At 42.0% G+C, this 26,059-nt stretch overlaps 1 protein-coding gene across 1 annotated transcript; it reads left to right on the plus strand.

The window, feature by feature from the left end:
* Window positions 1-4,336: 4,336 nt before the first annotated feature.
* On the plus strand, window positions 4,337-24,977 carry arhgef7a (Rho guanine nucleotide exchange factor (GEF) 7a). Its single transcript, XM_079169555.1, has 20 exons — window positions 4,337-4,397; window positions 8,721-8,805; window positions 8,949-9,082; window positions 10,078-10,279; window positions 11,034-11,122; window positions 11,679-11,773; window positions 11,966-12,061; window positions 12,358-12,480; window positions 13,522-13,660; window positions 13,751-13,810; window positions 13,917-14,063; window positions 15,173-15,259; window positions 15,407-15,485; window positions 15,565-15,704; window positions 16,922-17,143; window positions 17,239-17,332; window positions 17,939-18,028; window positions 22,493-22,592; window positions 23,686-23,740; window positions 23,992-24,977. Exons 4-20 carry the CDS (start codon window positions 10,081-10,083, stop codon window positions 24,112-24,114), a joined length of 1,938 nt encoding a protein of 645 aa, XP_079025681.1. The 5' UTR covers window positions 4,337-4,397; window positions 8,721-8,805; window positions 8,949-9,082; window positions 10,078-10,080; the 3' UTR covers window positions 24,115-24,977.
* Window positions 24,978-26,059: the final 1,082 nt, after the last annotated feature.

The following is a 26,059-nucleotide window of genomic DNA, read 5'->3' on the forward strand; positions in this document are numbered from 1 at the left end:
ATACGTCTTAGAGCTCCAGATAACAATTATGTTCATTATTGATCAATCTGCGACTTATTTACATGACTTATTATTTCAATAAAAAGTCAGAAACAAAGTAAAAATAGTGCAGGAATACAGTTTCACCAAATCCTAGCTGACGTATTCATACCGCTTGTTTTTTCTCAACCATTAGTTCAAAACCCAAAGATATCTTGTTTATTATCATATAAGACAAAAAAAAGAGAAGTAGTTCCCATTAGTTTTTTAGCTCATAAAATGAAGTAATGTGTACTTGTGACCTCACATCACAGGTTATAGCCTAGTTATAGAAGAATGCTGTATTTCACAAGAAATAAGCATAAGATAAGATAAACCTCGAAGTAAACATAATTTTGTATATTTTCCCTATTAATTGTTTGTAAGAAATAATTCAACAGTGACGTTAGAGCATCACTGAGGCCTTCAAAGGTAGATCATCAGTGGTCAAATCCGCCTGCCCTGCCTATTTTGTGTTGTTGAAATGTAGGCAAATGTAAATACAGTGTCAACATTAAAGCTCCTTGTTCTATACCTGCCTTTTGAATCGAGGCCTGTCCAAAACACCACAGCTCACTGCAGATAACAGCAGATAGTCTGCGGCGTGGTTCTAATAAACAAAACAAAAACCGAGCAGGATATGCAAAGCCGCGCAGAGAAAAAGCCTATTCATGTCACGCTGAGGCGCACCAACAACTGCTGGGGCTGGCTTGTCCCTCATGTGTGATGTCATCCAATGGATGAGGGGTGGCTGGCGGCTGCGATGCGCATGTATGCAGTCCGCTGCCTGAACGCATCACAGAGAACCGCGCTTGACAGCTTGCCAGGTTAGCGGGGGGAAAAACACACACCATTCAAGGGAGGAAACCAGACCTGCTGAACATCCACCAGCCAGCCGTCATCCGCATCCACCAGAGGTAGAGGGTTTCCCGCAGTCTCTCTCTCTCTCTCTCTCTCTCTCTCTCTCTCTCTCTCTCTCTCTCTCTCTCTCTCTCATCGACATCTCATGCATCATTTTTTTTTGGAGAGGAGGGGGGATTGATTATGTTTCTGTTCTAACACACAGATGACAGCGTAACCGGGGCGGTGAGCTGTTCAGATACCCCCCCCCCCAAAAAAAACAAAAACCCACAGCCGCTTTGTTGGACGGGATCTGTTGTGACTGGACATGAATTCGGCGGAACAGACGGTTACGTGGTTGATTACGCTCGGGGTGCTGGAGTCGCCGAAGAAGACCATCTCGGATCCCGAAGCGTTTCTGCAGACCTCCCTGAAAGATGGGGTGGTGTTGTGTCGGCTGCTGGAGCGGCTCAGCCCGGGGTCCACGGAGAAAGTAAGGGCAACATACACCCCCCCCCCACCCCCGCTCTTCCTCCCCTTCCCTCTGCATAACCAACCGCCCGCCCCGTCGGCGCGTCTGTGTGCTGCACAGATCCGTGAAACCGACGCGGGTTTGTTGTCTGGCTTCTCTCTCTCTCTGCCCAGTGGTCCGTGAGGCGATTTCTTTTGTAGGTCACGGCAGCCCGGGTTATTGTCTGCGAAAAACGGCGCTCATGTTATACGGCTGCACACAACACGTATGTCAGCGTGAGGCCCCTGTCTCCACCGCGTATCTTGCTCTAACATCACAGCAGACGGGAAATTGACAGATCAAATGTCCAGGAGCTATTAGAACCGCCATGGTCTTAATATTGAAGGCCTCTTTTAGTGTGCATTTAATGCGGGGTTTAAACGCTCAACACATCTGCGTTATCGTGTGGAGCCCCCGTTTTAAATGTCCTTTCTTTTTAATCCAGGGCGTTGTGGCTTGTATGTCACTGCTTGTTGACACTGATCGGCCAGTGATGACCAGCTATCTGTCCACAGATCACAGCAATAATAAGAGTGGGCCGCCATTGACTGCAAAGGCACACAGACAGGAGATGGACCCTCTCCCCATTTAAAGAAACAGCGCAGTGTTTGTGTCTGTCGGAGGATAGGGTCGGCCACTTTAGACAGCTACCTAAAGGGAGGCAATGTTTTCCTCCAAATGTGGCTGTTAAATGGCAAACATGGTCCATCCGTTTTCCCCAACTGACACCGACAATGGGCTGTTTAAATTCTGAGACGAAGCCAAATAACGTTTCACTATTGTGCACACAGGAGAGGATTTGATGTGGGCTAAAACAATCCCTACTTGAGAACAAATGCAATAGGTGCCTTGTCCTGATGGGTTAAATCCAAGTCAGTGTGGCAGAATCAGCCAATATATTGCTGATCCGAATTCTGTCATCTCATTTGGGTAGGTTTGAAAAATAAAATGTATTGAGACATAACTGCTAAGATTTCAAGACTTGGAAAACTGTTAAGGGTTAAATGCCTCTGTCCCGCCCCACAACATGTTCATATTATCAAACTAAGCATTGTTGTGAGAAATTAATCCCAAATGGTGTTAAATTGGAAAAAAATGAGTTACAATACAAATCTCTTGTCAGAGAAGACAGCTTTCTGTGACTCTCTTTAAGTGTACAATTCCAATAGCGATATATTGGCCAATATTCTACCTAAACACGTAACATAAACATGTTTTTTAAAAGATAAGGATCCCATTAATTTGCTGTAAATCAATTTTGACTAATAAGTGTACTGAGAGGAACATTTATAGAGGAAAATGTAACTTACCATTGCCCTCTGGTGGACAAACTATGCATTGGGGACACTTCTTAAATTAACCTCAAACATATATTTGACATATTTGCCCTTACTGTACATTTGTTGTTACTTATCAGCCAACGTAAACACCAATATGATACATATGTGATAAGCTGACAATGGCTGATCTATCCGTTACATACTACTGCCAGTTATTACTACAAATAGTACTTAACATTTTCCTCATGCCGTGCTTTCCCATTTTCCCCCCAAACATTTACATGTTGCGTTTTGTAACAGTTATCTAAAATCCCCGGGCTAGTCGGTAATTTGCTAGTCGTATTGTGCCACTGTCTGGTCCAGATGTGGCCTGTTCTGTTTTGGCTGAGCAGCACTGTATGTGGGCCACAGCTGGGTCGGATGTCAGTTGCTATCAGGGTAGATAACAGTGCTTTGTGGATCAGAGTTTATACATACTGTATCATGGTTCTTTCCAATTAGCTGTAACAAGCCTCTTTGCCTCCCTCACTTGCATCTCTGCCTTGCCTTTTAGATTCCTCCCAGTTACTTTTCACGGACAGATGAAAGGCCATGTGAGGCTGGTGGACCTGAGGCAACATGTATTGCCTCAATTCCACCGGTATTCTAACATTTTTTTTAAATGAAACATTCGTTTGATTGCTCAAGTCTGTATTAATCACTGAATGTTACATGCACACAGACTAATCTCTGCCCAGCACTTCTCAGTATACCAAGAGGTAGATGTATTGAGAAATATAAGCAAAACTGAAGTGAGAAAAATGTAAAACAAAGATAACGTCAATATTGAAGCTAATAAAGGTGGAGCTCATTTAAACTACTCTATTATCTGCTGGACAGCTTTTTAATTTCTCCAGAGGGTCAATACAGTTTTATCTAAATCTATATTACATTATAATGAATTTGTTGATTGTGTTTTGTATTATAAGCCTGATCTGAACCTGTAAAGTAACTAAAGTTATTCGATAAATGCATGGGAGTAAAAAGTACAACATATGCATCTGAATTGTAGAGGAGTAGAAGTTTAAAGTAGCAGTAAATATAAATACTCAAGTGAAGCACAAGTACCTCCAAATTTTACTTAAGTACAGTACTTGACTAAATGTAGTTACTTTCCACCATTGCTCATATACTCCGTTGCCAGCTTTTTAAGTACAGTAACTAAAACTAATGCAGTCTAATGTTGCTGTTTTATTAGATTCAACCTTATAATGTAAGGTGTTTCTAGTATTCTGTCCAACCCCTGAGTCTTTCTTTTTCTTCTTCATCTCAACATTTTCTTCTCCACCAGTTTGTCAGAGTAGGTCGTGATTAAACAAAACCAGTGCGCCCATAGGCCACAGCAACATCGGTGGGGAGCCCTGTTTGCCAACGTCATTTCCCTCGACGCCAATACACACACAGCCTCCTCCACTCCCCCGCTGCGGGATCAGCCTCCCCCGGAGTGTCAGGCCCGCTGCAAACACACACACACACACACACACACAGACAGTAGAATGCGTATCGAGAGAGAAGATACATGTTTTACGCCTGATAAACCTGGCAGCGTGGGGAAAAAAACAAGAAACGCGCGCGGCGTGAACGGAACGCTTTCTCTCTAACCGGGACGTTTCCGTCTTTTCCAGATTTACCAAGAACCGAAGAACGACGGCGAGTGCCTGAGCAACATAAAGGAGTTTCTGAAGGGCTGCACATCGTTCCGCGTCGAGGTGAGTACCTTCTCAGATTTTGGGCTTGCCCTGCGTTTACACCGCAAACCGCCCCGCACATAATGATACCACCGAGATGTGCTGTTTGCGAAAGCGCACGTTGAGAGAGGAGAGACACTGGCACAATAAACAATGGGCTCATGGAGCCCCTGACAGAGGGAGGAGGAGTGAACTGCAAGCGGAGAACAATCACCCATCGGCCGGCTGAGAGACATTTGCTCGTCCGCTCGGTGGCGATGCATTATTACAACATGATGGCAACCTCGATCAGCTGTAAGTGATTACACTATTACACTGTAGAGCTGGCTCACATTTTCCTGCTTAGGTTTAGAACGTATGGTGTTTACGCTTTCTAATTAATGCAGAGCTTTGTCCTCGGGCTCGTGCGCGGCTTTTGTTGACACACTAGCCCTCGTAGAACCATTTTTTTGTTAAGAACCAATTGCCACAGCTAAGAACAATATAGGGCCATGGTTATGTAAGTGGGTCTTGCTCAAACATGGTGATTACGGTCTGATTGTTATAAAGGTGTACAGTTTAGACATGTCCCCGGATCAAGTGCCTCACCCTTGCAGAGCTTCCAGCGGATGGAAATATGTTGGGTATAATGTAGTTATGGCTGGTGTGTGGCAAATGGAGGACAGCGAGCTGTTTAAGGCTGTGTGTGTGTGTGTCTGTGTCTGTGTGTTTGTGTGTGTGTGTTGGCCAGTCCATAGAAGGGGTCATTGAACCATCCTAGTTTGACAATGCAGCTCAGTGTTCCTCAGGGTCGCCTCTGCCTTCTAAGTGTGCAGCCCACTGAGGCTGAGATTGGGTGAGACATGAGCGCTGTCATATAAAGTGTGTGAGACGTGCCCTGTGGTAACACTTTAGTTTACAGACAGATGAAAATGTCAGGGAAGCAAAGGGCATCCTTCATCGGAAAGAGGGCCTCTGTTTGTTTTAGCTCACCACAGGGACAGGTTCGGCCGGCGTTGGGCAATAATCTGCCGTTTTTATTGGTAACAAATAGTCAAATTCTCATCATAAACAGTCTTTTATGTCATGCTGACTCGTGCCTTCACTGGCGGAGATACTGTGTTACACTACGTTAGGTCCTTGCGTTCAAGAGCGTGTTCGAATACATTTTTTTTACAATTTAAAATTTCTTTTGTGAACCGGACACAGCAGGAGTACCGTACTTTTGGGACATGGCGGTCCTCCCGCTGATGGACCTCCTCCAAGAGCCCAGGTAGCAGCGGCTGCAGATTAGAGCAGTGGCCCCTAACACGAGGAAGCCTGTCAGATAGACGCTGTGCTTTTTGCAGTCCTGACCTGCCTCTCTTTAATGGAGTTCAGCTGGGTGTTGGGCTGAACAATCAACAGTGCTATGGCCCGTCTCGTCTGGATATCTCAACTTGGATTGATCGCCTTTAGATCTAATTTGGATACCTCATGCAGATTAGACACTCAAGACCGCATCTCACACTCAGGCAGCTGCTGTTACTGACCCTTAACCCCTAATGTCTTTGACCACAGGAAGTGATCATTAGAATTCCCATGACCCCACTGCTCCCTCTGGAATAGTAACCTTACCCCGTGTCTGCACTGAGAATAATCACGGATCCATCTGTCTGAACTAATGGGAGACTCTGAATCCATTGCCATCGAAATATAGAAGACCCAATATAGAAGAGTCTGATGAAATGAAATGTGAAACGCGTCTCTTTTTGTTTTTAATGTAATCTGTCAATAATGTAGTGTCCGTCCTAGTGTCCTTGTGTGCGCTGGAACTTTGATTTATTTTGGTGTGAATATACAGGCATATTTATATTCATTTGGCAATCTTCTGCAGTCAGTGGCTCTGCGACCCGTAGACCTCAGCAGCAGGTCTGTGCTGTACTGCAGCCGTCTGCACCAGATAAACGATACCGATAAACTGGCCCGGTCGATGCGTCCAATCAGATGTAATGCAGTCTCAAATACCAACATTGGCCTTAAAAGGGCAGTATCAGTTGGGCCATAATGTTAATTTCTTGCTTGTCTATGTGGTTTTTGTCATCAGGAACTCAAACACATGATCAGTTTGAATTGGGGTCTGCTGACTTACTTGGCCGGTGAAGAATATCCCACTGTTTGGCTTTTCAGCTGCTTTGGCTGCCTTGTCTGTGTGTTTACGATCATTGTCCTAAAATTGGGACAAAGGTTCCAATTCTGTCAACTCTATATGGATGTGAACACCCTCAGTTACCGTTAAAAGTCAACACTTTAACCCCATCGCTTTGTGTCAATCCAGTGTCCAGTCTAAATACTGTGTGTATTTAAGTAATCTCTTACTAAGAAGTCTGATGTATAACCATATCCCGTTAACAGTAGCATACATGGAGTAGTGGATTGCAGGTAAACACTGCCATGACACAATCATGGGAGCAGTTCAGCACGTTGTTGCAGCTTGCTGAGTCACAGAGGGGTGTTGCACTATTATTGTCTCCGCCCGCTCCGAGGGATCATTACCTGACTGTGATGCCGAGGCCCAGCGGACATGTCCAAGCCCGTCGTGCATCAATGTATGATTTACATCCTCCGTCGTGTTTCTGTAGACTGTTAACTTTTTTCCTTCTTCTTCTTCTTCTTCTTCTAATTGAGGATCTGTTAGAATGACTTGAAGAAAAGTTAAGTACAAATACTGAATGTTAACAGTTTCGGTCCCGGTGGAAGTATTGACGGGTGAGGAAGAGGATGCTTTCACATGAATGCTCCTCAAGGACAGAAAGTCTTCCTGTAGTTTGTGCGCACACACACACACACATATACAAACACACTCCTGCAAACACACATTCATATATTCCCTTAGGACATATCTGCAATCAGAGCGGAAGATGAAAGCGACTCATATCTCTCTCTCTGTCACTCACCCTGAGTATAACTGAAGCGAGAGTAACCAATCACGTGAAGCTCTTACACAGTAACAGAGATGACGGCTACAGTCATCAACAGAGATACAATCACTGCCTTTCATAGTGGCCGAGAGGCTAGTGAGGGTCACACTGACGGTGATACAGACCTTACACACTTCTACTGCAATGAAAGGAGAAGGCAGGCATTCTACATCTTTGTCAACAAATCCTATTTGAAGAAACAAAAGCCATCAATGCATCGGTCTGTATCTCGATACTTTCTGACTTCCCTGCCCTGTCTGTGACCCCCACGCCCTGTTATGTTATCGTCATTGCAAGTTTCCAACTCGTAAATTGCGTTCACAACCTCTTAGACTTTAAGCTCCGATATATCCGACTTGGTGCTTAATATTGTGGAAGTTCCTGAAAGCACGCAAGCAGGGACTGTTTTGTCACGTCCTTTTAGGAAACCCTACTTGAACACAGAGCTGGGTATCACTTAGAGTTTTCTTGATAATCGAGCCGATGCAGTGCTTGAGTTTATCTGGCGATACCAGAATGGCTCTTAACTTTGAGAAATATGGGAAATGTTATTTAGGCACAAGCAGCCGTCTAACATCTGTGAAATGTATGTTGAAGTCAGTAACTATTTAGCATTGTAACAATATACCACCGTATTAAAATTGACAGTTATCATACCTTAGCTTAGCCTCGCAAATGAAACCTGCCGTAAGTGAGTGTGTGTGTGTGTGTGAGTTAAAGGTACAGACAGGAGCAGTCCGACTGTGACGTTGTGCACCTGCAGTACATGTTAATTGTAACTAATCGAAGGACATTATTTCAATAGCTTACAGCTGATGTTATTTTTGATTTAGTAGTTAATTTAACATGCTATAGTGCTGCTAACATGTAAACTAATATGCTTTAGTTATATAACATAGAACATTGCACTTAGTTTTGATGCGAGTTCTGGCCACATTGTTATTGGATGACAATATGTAAATTAGCCCCATACATCAGCCTTTGGCTGACAGGAAAGACTTGTCAGTAGTATAGATTCATTGTTGGTTATGGGATTTCCATGGGATTTGCTGGCAATAAGAAAAATACAGAATATAGCAGACCTTATCTTTTGATGCTCCTGTATGAAGGGAACCGTGCTTCCATCAGTGTCTTTTGTAATGCACATAACTCAGCCAGTAAACAGTGTGTGATTGTAGCTGCTGCAGATATTTATCTGAGCTATATATAAACTGAGCTACTTCTGTCAAGGGTAAGAAGAGTTATCGATTGACTGCTCAGTGCTGGCAGTGTGGCCCAGTGACGACACGCTCCTACTGTGCTCGAATTAGCGATTAAAAGGGAAATGATACTCTCTGGCTCATGTTCTTCTTCTCTCTCTCCTCTCTCCTCTCTGTCTTCTCTCTCTGTCCTCTCTCACCCACAGCCGTTTGAGGCCAGTGACCTCCTGCTTGGACTGAACTTCTCGAAGGTGCTGAGCAGTCTGGTTTCTCTCAATAAAGTGACTGCAGGTGAGTCAAAACAAGGTGCAATGTGTGCGAGTTCCGTGATGCGTGCGGTTGTTTTTATGAAAGACAGGCGAGCAGTCATGAGTGTGTGGGAGCTGACTGCAGATACCAGGTCTGGTGTATTTATGTTCTCCCTCTCTGTCCAGATATCGGCGTGGGCAGTGACTCGGTGTGCGCCCGACACTCTTCGGCCCATCGCATCAAGTCGTTTGAGTCGCTGTCCTCTCAGTCTTCGCTGGGCCGGTCCTCCAAGCTGCTGCAGAACCAGTTTCGCAGTCTGGTAAGGTCAACACTCACTAACAGCACAGTTTAGGGATACAGTAGATCCGAGTCGCTGAAAAAATCACAATGAACACCTGTCAAATACAATGCAATACAAAGCTACGGCCATGCAGCGGATACTGCCTTTGTGAAGCTTTAAATGTACAGTTGTTGATGAGACTGTGTCTTGATATTTCAGTTCACGGTTTATGTTATGTTGTCCAATTGTTATAGCACACAGATAGATAGTTAAAGGTCACAACCACGCAGGTGTTTTCAGTTCTTTCTGTCAGGATAAATTTGGTCGGACCATGCGTGTTGAATGATAACGGAGTAAGTTGTCTAGCTAACAGGTGCAACAAGACTAATGTTGGAGTCATGGACAAACAAAAAACTAAGTCTTTACATGTCCACACAGTGTTGCGGGGTAGTTTGTACAATTTCATATCATTTTGTGTAATTAAATTAGCACAGAATGATGCAAACTTTTGTTGAAGTGGCATCTTAGTTAACAGAAATGACGGGGCTAAAGAGAGGGACAGGATTTTAACAGAGGACCCAGCCAAAATTGAAGTGGGTATGTTTCATAACCACGAAGGCCATCAAGATGCCCACATAAGGCACGCCTTTTCATGAAAGCTTTGTAGAGACACTGATGCAGCAACTTAAGCAGCCCTGCGACAAATACATAACAAGAAAGGGAAATGAGATTGAAAAAATCAACTAAGAGTTAAATGCACATAATCAAGATGAACGAGGTGCCTTAAACCAGCGTGTTCCCTCAAAATCAAATCCACATCTCTAGTAGTTGTTTATTGTATTTGTGAGGATGTTCGTCCCACCTGCTGTCTGTCACAACTCAGTCAAGCCAACAATCAATCGAGTTGTCAGTTACGATATAATAATCCTAGCTTCACATCTCTTGATATAGTATTTCCCCTCCTGTCTGTTTCTGCTCACGTTTTCTTTTTTGCCGCTCTCCCTCCTTGGTGACATCCCTCCCACGTTCGCCAGGACATGTCAGAAAACAGTGGACAGCATCTGCTGGTGAGGGCGCGTTTCAACTTCCAGCAGAACAACGAGGATGAGCTCACCTTCGACAAGGGTGACCTCATCGGCGTGACTCGCCAGGAGGAGGGCGGCTGGTGGGAGGGGACGTTCAATGGCAGGACTGGCTGGTTTCCGACCAACTATGTCCGCGAGCTCAAGGGCTCTGGTAGGTACCTCAACTACCTCTGTAAGAGACTTCAACCGTAATACAGCCGCGTAGTGATTCATCACATTATATTCTATTTGTTTCAACCTCCACTTCAAACGACATCCATTTAAATAGTCTCCCTCCCCTGCATGTGTCTGTGAATGATCACAGAGCAGCTTGAAAGATTAAATCATTTTAACAGGCGTTTTTTACAACCACTATAACACATCACAGTTGCTATTGTCATTCCATCTGGCCTCACAACAGTAACGCAGCCCCACATCTGCTGCTTCTCAGGCCTGCTGCCTGCAGCTTAAGATCTGATCCTCTGTGACTTTGATTTATTCGCTTCAACAGTTTAATGACCATATTTGGTGAGTGTAAGAACAAACGGTATAGGATACATTAAACAGATCATGTGAGGAAAAACGGTACGAAAAGCAATAAGAACACGGATAAGATGAGTGAACCAAGACATTTTAGAGCATTTAGAGCGCTTATTGCACATGGGATAAATGAAATGCTGAGATCAAGTGGACAAGAGGACAAAACAGTGCTGCTGAAGCAATGTGTTATTGAGCTGTTGATACTGTATGTTTTTTAAAAAATTTTTATTGATGTTATTGTAAGTGCAAATACGACTTTTAATATTTCATGCATAAAATATTTAAGGCTCGGTTTTCATTGAAAATGTTTGTTTTCGTGTCTCATTAGATAAAATGCTAGATAAGACGTGTGTGCCCTAATTCATTTCTTTTGTCTCTGGCTGCAGACAAACAAGTGTCCCCCAAGTCTGGCACTCTTAAGAGCCCCCCTAAAGGCTTTGACACCTCTGCGATCAGCAAGACGTACTATAACTTGGTAAGGACGCAACTCAACAGTTATTTAAAATCGGATTATGTTCCTTTTTTTTTAGCTTCTCTTTCTCCACAAACATGTTGAAATGAAAGGATTCTGTCTCCGTCTTGAGCACTTTTTAGTGCCTCTTTATTCGTCTGTGCTTAAATCTATGCATTTTTCCCTTTTTGTATTGATAAATTCTCTTGCACCAGGATCAAATCTAGCTGGCCTCTTCAACACAGCTCTCTGAACAACTCATTGACATACTTTCTCTCCTCTGAATGTCTAAAATGCTCTGTGACTACCCTTGAAAATGTTACTGCTGCTGAGAGCAGCGGTGGTTTGTAAAACTGTCATCACAGTTGGATAATAAGCAAAGTGAATTGGACCAAAGAAACATTTATATTGTTATGGTTTGTGTGGATTTATAACTTATGAAATACACTGCAATGAAACTGTAATTCCTGAAGAAATGGCTGCTATAATGTACAGAGCTGTTTTTCCTAGACCTCTTCCAGTTCTTTAGATCAGGACACTTTCTAAATTTAAGCTGTTTTTTTTCCTGTTTCTATTGTAGGTGTTGCAGAACATTTTAGAAACAGAGACGGAATATTCCAAGGACCTTCAGAGCCTCCTGACCAACTACCTTCGCCCTCTTCAGAACATTGACAAGTATGACTCATTTACGCATAAAGCTTGCTGAAACCAGGTTATTCATGATTGTTGTACAACAGGAACCCTGGACCAATTAGATTATAGACACTTCCCTAACAACAAATCTGAGTTGGGTACCTGACTTTCTTTTGCATGTCACTGAATATGATTTTTTTTAAAAATTTTGCCCACCGTGTCTTTTTCCTGCAGACTGAGCAGCTCAGATGTGGCTCTGATTCTGGGAAATCTTGAGGAGATCAGCACCTTCCAGCAGATGCTCGTCCAATCGCTGGAGGAGTGCACCAAGTTAGTCCCTCCCCACACACACACACACACACACACACACAGACACACACACAGACACACACACAGACACAGCCTCACTGCAGCAGCAGCAGCCTCATTGTTGCATAATAAGCAGAAGGACATCTAGTGCTGGGCCACATGTACTACAGAGATGTTGGATTAAACCATAGACTAAGGGATTTGTCATAATTGTGGCACACATACACATTCCATATACTTCTGTTACGTTTTCTTGTCTGTGTATGAGAGTTTTTTTTTTAAAGAAGCTCTTGTGTGACCTTTTTTTTTGTCTGCAGGCTTCCAGAGAGCCAGCAAAGGGTGGGAGGCTTCTTCCTCAACCTCATGCCACAGATGAAGGCTCTGTATGTCGGTTACTGCTCCAACCACCCGTCTGCAGTTAGTTTGCTCACCCAGCACAGGTACGTGTGCAACTACATATAGTTTCATTTTACGGTGTTTGCAACCTGTTTTCATGCAACCGTTCACAAGGGGAGAAGAAGAGTGGCTTCGTGTTGCATACACAGGGAAACAGCTGAAGGAGAGATAATTAAATAAACACTTTAGAGGTCCACATTTTGAACCCGCCTTGAAACATACACGTGCAAAACCTACCTGTACCTGTAAATCGATTTTTACAAAAAGAGTCCCAACCCAAAAGTAACCCAATGACCCTCACACCTGATCTAAAATGTAGTTTACCCCAACACTCACAAATGGAGAAAGATAACACCAACTCTGGCAGGAGCATGATGCTCCACCAGTGAACAGGTAGCTGCATTGAAAAAGAGCAGCAGAACCTTTCATATTTGCCCGCACCTTCCAGTTTACATGCATCACTTAAAAAACACACACTTTTCTCTTGCACTGATCGATTGAGACCTGCTGCAATAGAACGGGGCTTTGTTTGGACCTGATTAAATACTTTTATATACTTTATAACTCAACTGGTAGAAGTTGACCTGAGCATCTGAGTAATGTGAACCGTCAGCCTCGACAGTTTATTTAAAATTATTATTTAGGAACTATTATTGTGAATCACAATACACTGCCTTTGAGGCCTCGTGATCACAACATCATTATGGAGGATGTAATTTGTGGAGCAGTAAAGGTGATTCGGTGATTCATCCTTTGCCAGAACAGTTTTACGTCAAAGTTAATTTCGTCGCCTTGCAAAGACAAAGGCAGCAAGTGAGTGCGTTGTAACAAGTTGACTGCCGGTTAGCAACGTGCGTCAGCTTTAATAAGAGGTCTGACGTTCAGTGTCTTTGTGAATGAGTTTTATAGCCAGTAAGAGTTAACTAACAGAGGCCCATCTCTCGACAGTGTGTTTGTGGCAAACCCTGTGAAGTTACGGTTTGTAGTGTGAACTGAGAAGTCATCGTCGGTCATGAAGGTTACGTGGTAGATTAAATGAATCATTTATTTTGTCTCCCTGTCTCTGTCTTTCCGTCCCCTTGCAGTGAAGTGTTGGGGGAGTTCATGGAGGGGCGAGGTGCCGTCAGTCCTGGGATTCTCACCCTGACCACAGGCCTCAGTAAACCCTTTATGAGACTCGCCAAATACCCAAACTTACTCAAAGAGCTTGAGCGGCACATGGAGGTGTGTATCTAAACATCTGTCTAGAGCACTTGTGTTATGATGCGTGGTTAACAGCCAACATGTTTCTTTTTTCTTTTTTTTTTTCTTCAGGAGAGTCATCCCGACCGGCCAGACATTCAGAAGTGCATGGCGTCTTTCAAGAACCTGTCTGTAAGATGATCTCACTTCCTCCCCTGTCAGATGTAGCATGTAACCAGACTCAATAAATTAATTAGCAGCAGGTCTTTAAGCATCTAGTTTGTTTCCGTTGTGTCAGGCTCAGTGCCAGGAGGTGCGGAAGCGTAAGGAGCTCGAGCTGCAGATTCTCACGGAGTCCATCCGGCTGTGGGAGGGGGATGACATCAAGACCCTTGGCTCTGTGCTCTACATGAGCCAGGTCTTAGTCCAGAGTCCTGGCTCAGAGGTACCAACACCATCTAAAGATAGCGTCTACACTAACCTCTGCCCAACCTTGTTACTCTGCTATGTTGATAGGATGCACACTGCTGACTTAAACTGTGGATGAATCACTATACATTTATGTCAATTAACTCATTTACATCAGGTTTTTTTATGCTGTTGCACATTTGGGTTGAACCCTTACTTATCGTCATAAATATTACTTTTTTTGTGGAAAATACATCAAGTTTATGTTTATCAAACAAGAGTGTGTAGTATGAATGTAACACATTTTTGGCTAATAAGCACATTTCAAGTGAAGAAAAGTAATGCAACAACATATGTCTTTAGATTTCATTAAAGCAGCTGTTATAGTTTGGTGAGAATTCTCTTAACAAATCAATATAATCCCGAAATACGTCTTCGCTTCAAATACAGTTAACCACTGCTTTAGTAAGCTCAACAAAGCAGAATCAACAACATAAATGGCGGAGATCAACCCAGAAATCATAAGTAAATCTTATTACTTGACAAGAACTTCTGGATCATCACCGTCCTTCAGCTTTCATTCAACTCTCACAGTGATCATTTATTTGTCGTAAATTAACTCTCAGTTTGAGTTCTCTGTGACTGAGAAGAGCAAAAGTAATCTTTTAATTGTGGCATCTTAAGTGGACAGAAACATTAATGGCGATTAAAAAGCGCTTTCCAGTTTGAATGCACTAATCATAAGTAGCTTTGGACCAAAGCATCTGCCAAATGTATGACATGAAATTGAATGATTTAGAGAACATGTTCTAAATGACTCCACAAGACTGTGGACTGTAGAGCACCTCTCTTTAAAAGATTCATCACAAGTGACAGGTTCCAGGCATTTTTCTTCATTGTGATTCAATAGTACTTCCACTAAACTCAAAGATGTATCTTGTAAGCAAACAATGTAATGTCATTTGCTTAACATGAGAGCTTTTTCAGTTACCGCATGCATTTTTAAAGGTGGACTAGTTCATGTCAAAGATTCACAATAATCAATGGCAACCCTACAAAAATACATTTGTAATACGTAACAGTCTTTCTTCTGAGCTGGCCTTCTTGAATCAACACTTATTTCCATCTCGTTTTTTATTTTTGAAGGAGAAGAGTGAGCGTTACCTCATGCTCTTCCCTCACGTCCTCCTCATGTTGTCTGCGAGCCCCAGAATGAGTGGCTTCATATTCCAGGTCAGTAGAAAAACATTTTGTCGGATCAGCCTCTCCTGAATCTCCTCTAGGGGATGATAAAATATGTATCTCTCTATCTAGTTTTGAACCTTGATGAAGTGGATGAAAGGACATCTTGATTCTAATGTGATGATTTCCCTCCTGCAGGGAAAATTGCCCCTGGCCAGCATGACGGTGACCAAACTAGAAGACTGTGAAGCACATAGAAACGCCTTTGAGCTCAACGGTAAGACTGCACGAGATGAGCAAGGCTGTAATTCCTTTACGCATTAACACCTTCATATTGATTGTCTCCGTCCCTGCAGGTACAATGTTTGACCGCCTCCAGGTTGTGTGCACCAACCAACAGGACCTGCAGGACTGGGTGGAACACCTGACCAGACAGATCAAACACACGGCATCCACAGGACCCAGCCACAAACCACTCACTGTTCCCTGCCACACGGTCAGAAGCCAAATAATACATACTCGACTACAGCTTTTCTTTCTGTTCCTTTTTATACCCAATGTGGTGTAAACACTGTGATTATATATATATATGTTGATTTCTCACAGATGTTTTTTTTATCAGCCATCACCGCCTGGCTCGCATAATGCCCAGCAATCATCTCAAATGACAGTACAGCCCTGTGTGAAGTGGCTTGCACAATTGCATTTAATGAATTGAATATGAATACAATCAACATTCAGCGCTATCCTTGTATAAACAATCAACAATAATGATCGCGTTATCTACAATAGGCCATTTGCATGTAGGTGGCCGCATTATGGCACAAGGTAACTGTCTGAAAAATCATTATAAATCTATCTGCGGTACTTCAGTTAAGGAGAATGTAATGTTCTTGTATGATTTAGTTTTTCTTCATCGATTTGGCTCATTTTTTTTTTAAACAGTATTAACATTCAGCTTTACTGGTCGAAGGCGAATGTGTATCGCACTGAGCTTTTTAGATTACCATTTCAACCCAATGTTTAGTGGGAAAAGTCAATACAGTACAATGCTGTAGCACACAGAACAAGGATATGCACATTTGTATGAATACAGTAGATGTGCAGCAAATGTGTTGCATGTACCGTAAACTTAAAATTCACCTTTTGATCTTTCATGTAAAGTCATAGGCAGTGAACAGAAAAACAACAACCCCGCGACAAGAAGCTGCACGTGATGGCTCAAACAATGAAAGAATGTTTTGAAGAGCAAGACGATTTCACTGAAAATCAACTCGTCAGTTTTAATCAGCGAGACATGTGGAAATGGTTACTGCGCAAATTGCCGACAATTGTGCTCACTCTTTTGCGCACGTGTGCCAAAGCACATGCAGGTTTGCTTGACTGAATGAGGTGTTCAAATATGTTGTTCACAACAAACTAATTGTTTGAAGATTTCTCGGCTTCTAGGCGCTGCGTTTCTGAAACGGACCAATGAATATTTGCAATATTTTGATGACAGCTCTGAGAAACAGTTGGCTGTAACTTCACTGTCACTGTGTTGGAGATGCACCCCTGCCAAGTTTTCTACCACTGTGACTCAGAGTACACAATAAAATATGGTGACGCATCTACTGGGTGTTAATTAAGCATTCAAGAGAAAATGTTAAGTAGAGGAGCAGAAGTCTTTTTGTGATGTTATTAAACAAGCCCTTTTGTTTCGTTCCTCCTCAGCTCCCATCTCACCCTCTCACCCCGTCCCGGCATTCTGAGGGGAGGGGCATGACAGTGGCTCCCACCTACCACACCCTGCCTCACCCCTCCTCCCATGGAACGTCTCACAGCACCATGATGTGGGGCCCACTGGAACCACCCAACACCCCCAAACCCTGGAGCCTGAGCTGCCTGCGGCCTGCACCCCCTCTACGACCCTCTGCGGCCCTCTGCTACAAGGAGGTGAGGGGCCACGTTGTTATGTAGGAACAGGACTTCGTTATATGTCCTGATGTTAATTGTCATACAATTGTCTCACTTCTGTCTTTTTTTTTCAGGATCTTAGTAAAAGTCCTAAGAGTGTGAAGAAACTCCTTCCCAAGCGCAAGCCTGAGAGGAAACAGTCTGAGGAGGAGTTTGCCTTGAGGAAGAGTATGTTTTAAAGTATTTCCTGTTTATGTCCAGAGTTTGTGTTGAACTCAACAAATGCACCAAATGTATTTGTTTCAATAAAATACAAAAAAAACACTGCTGTGTATATGTCCGTTAAACATGGAGATACAGCCCAGAGACTGTTAGTTTAGCTTATCTCAGCTTAGCACGGGGAAACGGCTAACCTGCTCCTACAACTTCCAGAAAATACAGATATTGTCGCTTTCACATTTCTGTCTGTGTTTGTGTAACAAATGAGATATAATGTGTCGATTAGTGAGCTTTTAAGACACTGATAGGCAGATTATTTTCCCCTTCTGACAGCTAGCTGTTTCCCCTTGCCTCCAGTCTAAATACGCTAAGCTAATCTAATCCTCTGCTGGCTCCAACTTCATCCTCAACAGACAGGTGTGAGAGTGTTATTGATCTTCTCATCTCACTCTCTGCAAGAAATAGAAGAACCGTACTTCCTAAAATGTCAAACTATTCTTTAAATGTTTGCAGACGCTGTTATTTGTGCCGAGAGTAGGAGGGAAACCAAACCAGGGAATTGAGGGGCATGAGAATGTAAATTGATTATCTCCCCTTCACCTTCTCTTTTCTCAGGCACAGCTGCTCTAGAAGAAGATGCCCAGATCCTAAAGGTTATTGAGGCATACTGCACCAGCGCTAAAACCAGGCAGACCCTTAACTCCAGTAAGAAAACACCACATCTTACTTCTATAGAGTATGTGCATGCCCAAAAGAAGAAAGGTTCACACTGGCGCTTACAGTCTTTGTTACTGCTCTACCTGTATTCTTTTACTCGATGGCTTTCTTTAACCCCGGTGTTCTGAACTGATCTTTCTAACAGTATCTTCTCCTTCTGTCTGTCTCTCCTCCACTCCTCACTTTTTGACATTGATCCGTTTTACCTGGAGTTCCTTCTTTTTCTCATAAATCTTTGTTTTTTTTCCTCCATCCTGCATCTCTCATTGTTTGTTTTATGATTGATCATTTGTTGCGTGCTACATATGCTACTCCCTTCTTCTGCACCACCATTCTTTTTTTTGTTTTTTTTCCTCTTCCATTTCCTCCCTCTACATTCGCACCATCACCGCCAATCTTCGCCCCGGCTCTGACCAGCCTGGCAAGGCACTGACCTGATGCACAACCACGTGCTGGCCGACGTGGACCGGTCCTGTATGGACTCGCCGGGCCGCCGTAGCAGCGTGTCGAGGCCAGAGTTGTCCTCTGACCTTTCGGAGGACTCTGACTATGACTCCATCTGGACCACCCACAGTTACAGGATGGGTTCGGTGCCGCGCAAGAGCTGCATCTCTCACCAGAACTAAAGATCGTACAGTACCGCCACGCTGTACAGTAATGTAACGTACAGCGCGCTTACCTCTTTTACCGTCAATGTATGAAAAGAAACTTGATTTTTTTTAATTTATCTATTTATTTTCTATTATATATCTGTTACGTTTTTTTGTTAACTTATTTGCTTAATTTATTTTTAGATTGTTTGTTTTAAGATGTTTTAAGCATCTCCCTGTTGCCTTTGCCACTTTTCCCTTTTATGTGCCTCCTCTCTTTGTGTAGTTGTCATGCAGTAAGTGTTTGGTAATTCCTGTTAATTTATCTTGAATGTGACCACTCCCCTTGCTTGACCATAAATGTGGCGGACTCTCAGCAGGGAGCGGAGGGGTGCTGGAGTGGAATATAGGGGAGGGATAACTAATGGAGGGAGAGATGGGGACTGAGCTTTTCCTGTCTGATATTCAGATGTAATTCAGGAACGACGAGTGTATTCTATTTACCATGTACTACTTCTCTCCGGTATGTGTTTCGAGAGTATGTATGCTCAAACATAGCACAGATGCCATACACACACACACACACACACACACGCACAGGTTCAGGCACACATGCCCCTGCTGCCTGATAATATAGCGGCATGCAAATGAAATATCCAAATTCTTAATAACATTGCTGTTTTCATAATTTTTTTATCTTTATACATGTTACTAAGCAGGTTTAAATTTAACGTACCACACGACCAAAAGCTACTAAATACTAAAATTGCTTTGCAAAAATGTAATAGTTTGTGAAAGGATAATAGCTAGTGGACTAAGATGGTGAATTTAAAGGGTCAGTTCATCAAAGAAAAAAAAAAAACTTTTCTATTTTCACACTTATCTATAGTTGTATCCAGCCATTCATATAGTTTTATTTGCCCATTTCCTCTTAGATTTCTTCAACTCTGATCCATTCGAAGTGAATACAATTTTTTTTGTGGTGCTCCCAGCTTTGAAAAATGATATTTGCAACACATTTTGTCTTTCCAGAATCAGTGTCTTCATTACTCTGGATAGTCCAAAGATCTCACTGTCAACAAATTAATTCAAACTAGTTCCTACTGAGGAAATTGTCACTACCAAAACTGTTAGCAACTTTACCAACACGTCCTTTTTGGAAAGTTATTTTTTCTATCCTGTGAGTGCCACAAACTAAATTCCTGGTAATGGTGTGGATACAGATATCTCAGTCAGTATCCTGGACCACTTTCTCTGTCACAGAATGAGAAAGTGGTTTGTTTTAGCTTTTTGGCAAACTGGCCCTTTAAGTCATTCATTTTGAGATTTTACTGTATTCTGTAGTCCCCTAAGTATCATCCTTAAAAGCTTGATCTTCCATCCAGTAATGTTGCTGTCTGTCAGTGGTTCTACAGGGTTGCATTTATGTTAAGTTTGAAACCTCAAGTTAGTGCGTTGACAAAATACAAAGATTAATTTAAACCAGGCATAGCATACCAGCCTGACAAATCTAAACTACTGTGTAAACTGTTAACTCAGATACAGTCCTGTAATACAAATAAAATGCCTTTTGTTTAATGTCTCCTGCTAGTTAAAGAAATAGTTTATTTAAATACGCTTATCTGCTTTCTTTCTGAGAGGTAGTTGAGAAGATCGGTATCAGATCTCTTCCATTTAAAACAAAGCTGGAGCCAGGAGCAGGTTAACGTAGCTCAGCATTTAGAGTGGAAATGGGAAACAGTTCTCCTGGATGTGTCCACTAATCAGCACCTCTAGAGCTCACTATGCAAGATAAACCTTTGTTATCCCCGGACATGGAAGAGTAGCAGACAAGGACCCGCCGAGATAAAGAAGAACAAAAAATAGATAATTATGAAATAAATAAAAGTGGGGAATGAGACCAGGCTGGAATGACTATACAGTGCGTATAATAGTGAATATATGGACAGTCTATCAATATACATATACACAAACAAAGCCTGTAACCTGTTGATCAGTGAGCTTTCGAGGTGCTTGTATGTGGGTTTGGACATGGCCAGGCTAGCTTGTTCCCCATTCCAGTTCTAATGCCAAGCACAACAAACACGAGATTGATATTTATGTTTTTGTCTCAGTCATGGAAATTAAGTAAATGAGTAAAATCTAATTTCATGTTTTAATCCTATGTACCAAGAGAATAAGTAATTACTTAAAATTGGCTAGGCTCCTCTGCTTCCAGTCTTTACGCTAAGCTAAGCTAAGCTAAGCTAAGCAAAGCAACTGCTAGCTCTAGCTTCATATTTATTTTACATACATGAGTGTGTTATCGATCTTCCCATCAAACTCGAAGCAAAAAAGCAAATAAGCCTATTTCCCCAAATGTTGAACAGTTGTAGCAGTTACTAGACTCTGACAATTTGACCAGGTTAGCTTAATGTGACGACAAACATCCCTCGTGTCACAACACAACTTGCACCTATGCTACGGCCTCATAAGCCAGACATGCCTTAGTGTTGTCCGGCTTGTGAGGTTTCCCATGCTATCTCTTGCATTAATGACTATTTTTATGAAGAAGTATTTTTCCAGTGTCGGTAATAAAAGTACAGGTTGGCATCCACTTACAAGTAGAGTCTATCTCCTCTTACAGCACGCAATGTGGGTGAGATATGGAATATATTGGTCCATGTTACAGTACTATTTACTGTTTCTGTAATGATTCCTCTGTTGTATTCATTATTTTGTTTACAGGCGTTTCTTTTTATTTATTTACAATTTTTTTTCTGTATGTCAATGTTTACAAAATGATCCCTGGAAGAATCATTTATTTTCTATTTTACAATTTTATTGCTCTGTATCAAAGTTTACACTGAACATTATAACATGAAGTGTTTTAAATTATTTTGCACAATCATGTAACGGGCCAGCCGGGGGTGGGGGATAGAATCTGTTAATATCTGTACTTTTTGTCGTCTATTTAGAGTGTGTATGATATAGTCCTAAAGGTAGACTTGAGTATTCAGTGTTACTGTAAAGTAAAATGCTCATTCGTAGTGTAAATGCTCACCGTTGGTGTTTTGAAAGCATTAAGGAAAAAAAAAATAGAAACAAGAGACCGTGATCATACAGAAACATTTCTATGTGAGCTACTCATTCAATCTCAGAAAACTGTCAGAGTGGACTTTACATACAAGAGCACATAGTCTCCCTTTCTGTAAATACTAGTTGTCATGGAGCAAGAAAAATAAAGTCCATTCTACCTTCTGTGAGTATTTGAGCTAAGAATATCACTGTCCTTATATCATGTGCTATACTTTGTGACAGGTGTATTCTGTGGTTTAAGAAGTCAAACAGGCAGAGTGAAAAGAGACCAACTGTCTATGACCAACCGTGTCCTCTGTGTGCTCTAATGCTGTATTCAGTTCACACATGTGACCATGTCTTATCTGCAAACGGCGCCTTCGGTGTATTTGTTCTACTCTGCTGAAGTGTTCAAGTCCCAAAACGCTGTATTATGAGTTTTGAATAAATCTGTCATTTGATAGACGCTGGCATTCTGGTGGTTTGTGAGAACAGCAAATCTGATTGTGTTTAGCGTGTTGTTGGGTTATCATTCATTTCTGATTGACAAAGAAATGTGAATGAATGAATAGATTTGTGGTTTTTTCTCCACAGCCTCTCATTTCCTTTTCACTTTTGTCTGGCTCTTGTCTGACGTGTCGTCTGTGCATGACTAACACGCTACTACTACCCATTTTGGTCTGTGCTTGGTTCTCTTTGATGCTGACTGTAACTTGTTCCAATAAGGAGTTCTGTACCGACTCATCTTACTACAAGGAGACAAAGCACAGTACCGATTGTTGAGTGCTCTTCTGTTTTGAAACAGGACCGCAAAGGGAATCGGAGCTGCACGTGATCATCCCCGGTGAGAAGAAAATCCTGGTGGAGGATCCCCGTCGCAATGGACAAAGTACTGTAGAAGAAAAGTAAGTTCATAGAGAAATATCTCGCTTCACATTTGCCTGATTCATGTTATTAACATATTGTAAAGACCAAAACCAACAATGCCCAAACCCGATTGGTTCCTGCTACTGAAGAAGGGGTCACAAATGTACAACTTCATGTTTTAAAAATGCTCAGTCATGTTCTAAATCAGATGGGCACTGGATATTCTTTTACAAACATCACTTAAACAGGAGTAATTGGTGCATTTTGTTTGAGACTATTTTCATACATCGATTCATTTTTTCAAACTGTTTTTGTCATGAGTACTTTCACACAGAACGCTAAAAAAAAGAAACCGGAAGGTCAATTTTTTTTCCGAGCTTTCGCACCGTGAATAAAGGCGTCAACCAATCATGCTGTGCGGAACAGACGTATTCAAAAAGTTCACTATAGTGTAGCTGGTGGTTGTGAGTTGAGCCCGTGCTTAAAAGGATTATAAAACAAACCCAAGTCCAAAGACGACAAACTTCATTCATCTTTTCAACCTGGACAAAGGCAGCGCACACTAGATCTAATCCTTCTGTTCTTATGACATAATGTTTACCAAAGAGAACTTAAAAATCACTTGGAGTTTTTCTTTAAAAGGAAACTCAATAAAATAGTTTACAGTAGCTTAAGCTATACAACAGTTTACCTCAGACAGACTGCTAGACGCTGCTCTGGATCAATAGGATCCTGGTAGTTGGTCCTTTTCATATCCTCATCAACAAGAAAAATAGAATATTACCAGACGTATCCTTTTAGTGTCATGTATTGGTAAACCAACTGCTTTTGTTTAATGTTACTGCGCTGAGCTAAAAGATACGCTTTCATCTTTTCAAGTAAGTCTTTAAGCGACACTCACATGCCCGTATGTGCACTGAAACAGATTTGGTTGATGTAACTCTCGTCCATACTGGTTGGGACGTGATCTATTCATAATGTGAATCAAATGGAAGAAATGGGGGGTGAAAATCCACAGCCTTTGTTCTGTGAGGGCTGTCCTAATATAGACTTTAAAAGTATGAACCTACCCTTAACCAGCCTCGTGGGCGTCACTGATGTGCCGATTTGTACATTCGTATCATCCTTAAGGAGCCTGGTGGACGTGGTGTACGCCCTGAGGGATGAGGTTCAGGAGCTGAAACAGGTGAATATTTATGAATGGGATGTTTAATGAAGGAGCATGGTGGTGTGATTTATCTAATATATGACTCCATTTAAATTAGCTGTAGTGGTGAAGAGGAGGCATACTGTTTATAGTATTTAAATGCATTTGGAGCTATCTTTTTTGTGAAACGGTCGTTTTCTGTTCTCTGGCACATACGAAGTTTGACACATCAACGTGTTCCCCATTATTTGGGCTAATGACATGAATGAGATGACTGTTTTTCCACACAGGATAACAAGAAAATGAAGAGGTCCCTGGAGGAGGAGCAGAGAGCACGGAAGGATCTGGAAAAGGTTGTGAAGAGGGTGTTAAAGAGCATGAATGACCCGACATGGGACGAGACGAACCTCTGAGGCTCTTGTGCACTATCTTCATCTGAAGCTTGGAAAAGAGAAAGAAAGAGCATGAACGTGTGAGTGTGTGTGTGTGTGTGTGTGTGTGTGTGAGTGTGCGAGAGGGAGGGAGTGAGTGATTGAAGTGCCCACACTCACACACATAATTTAAGGTTGGTTGTGAGTGAGAGAACGAGTGAATCTGTAAGCAGGTAATCGTGTGCTTGTTTGAGATGTGTGTGTGTGTGTTTGCTCTACGAGGAGAGTCGTCACTGCCCCGCCGGTGAAAAGACAAAAACCACCGACGTGATGCTGAACGGGGTCAACCATTTATCGCCACTGTAACATTCCAACACCAACGAAGATGGCGAGGAGATTACACACTTAACCCTCCGTGTGTCCATAACTTCCATCATCAGTGTCTTTGGGAGTGTTCAGCGTGGCTGGAAGACAAGTGGAGAGGAGTCCTCTCCCTCTGTGTACAATCATTTAACGGTCCGCTGTCCAATGGTACATATTGGTACTTTAATGGTGATAATATTCACAAAGGCCTTGGACAAGTCTGAACTTGAACCATACCATTGCATAACCTCTCATTTGTTATTTAATTTTGTATGAATTGATTTTGCTTCCATCTTTTCCTGACAATGGCTTGGCCTGGTGTTTTGAGGAAGTGAAGGTTGTTGCAGGAAACTCATCTTTTGTGTCTGTTTTTTTTCATTTTCATTTTTTGTCCTCTTTATTGTTTGACCACTTTGCGGTTTGACTTTCTTTCTAGGGATCCTAGGGAATTGTACAGATATTGAAGTTGTACTGTATAATGTAAATACTGCTAAAAGATGAGCCTTTGTCCTTTGGGAGAATTAAACGTGTTCTTAAAATAATGACTGTCAATAATGAGTTGCTGCTAAATCTGCTCTGACAAAACAAAGGAACAAGGAAACTCTGCTCTCTTCGTCTCTCAGACAAAGACACACTCACTCAATAGCACCATGGCTGGATTACCAAGCAGGCAAGGCCACTCGGGCCTCAGAACCCCAAATGACCAAACAAATCCCAGTTTCACTATGTTGTAATTGTTTGTATATAATTTGATTGTTATGGAATGTATTTTAGTTCGTATTGTACTTCTGTGGAGCTAAAGAAGTTGTGTTCAATCAAACTAATTGACAAACAGAAAACCAAAGACCAGTCCACACAAACTAGATGGCTTAGTGCCGTGGTTCAAAAGCTTTTTGGCTTGTTGCCCTTTAAAAAAAAAACTAAAACATATTTTGTGTATCAGATTTTCTCCATCCTTTAGGATCTCATCAGCATCTCGTGACCTCTCAGATTTACCCTGGGTCCCATTGTGGGTCCCAATACCAAGGTGTGGAACCATGTGGCCTAGTACTGGGTGTAATGAATAATGAGAGAGATACCTGAGATTTGGTTATACATGCTTTTGAAAAGTATTGACCCCATTCTTACAATTTTCTGGTGTTACTTATATTTTATTGTCTTTACATTACTAAATCATTGTGGACATATTTTCCATCTTTTACGGACACTGTTCAAATGAAAAGAAAGTACTGCTGTAGTATATAAAGTATACAAAAACAAAAACAAATTGATTTAAAAATACTGTCCTACAAGTTAAGACCTCAACTTAATTTTAGTCTAAAATGAACAATTTATTCGAAAAAAGATTAGCAGATTATAGCAGAAATTACTAGTGTGAACCAATGTAAAGCTAACCAAGAGAAGGAACTGAAAACTGCTCCCATATGCAATCAGGACAAACAAACAACCAGTTGGCTGGCCAGCTAACAATGATTCTATACTATACAAAAAAAGTCAAAAGTCACTCTAATTATAACTATTTCTTATCATACAGTATATTGCTTACTGTAATCAACAACAGAGTAAGAGCAACTTCAAAAGGAAGTTAATGCCACATGGCTTGGCATGATGAAGCAGTATTTCC

This window comes from Pholis gunnellus (assembly GCF_910591455.1).
Source record: "Pholis gunnellus genome assembly, chromosome: 12".
NCBI classification, from domain to species: domain Eukaryota; kingdom Metazoa; phylum Chordata; class Actinopteri; order Perciformes; family Pholidae; genus Pholis; species Pholis gunnellus.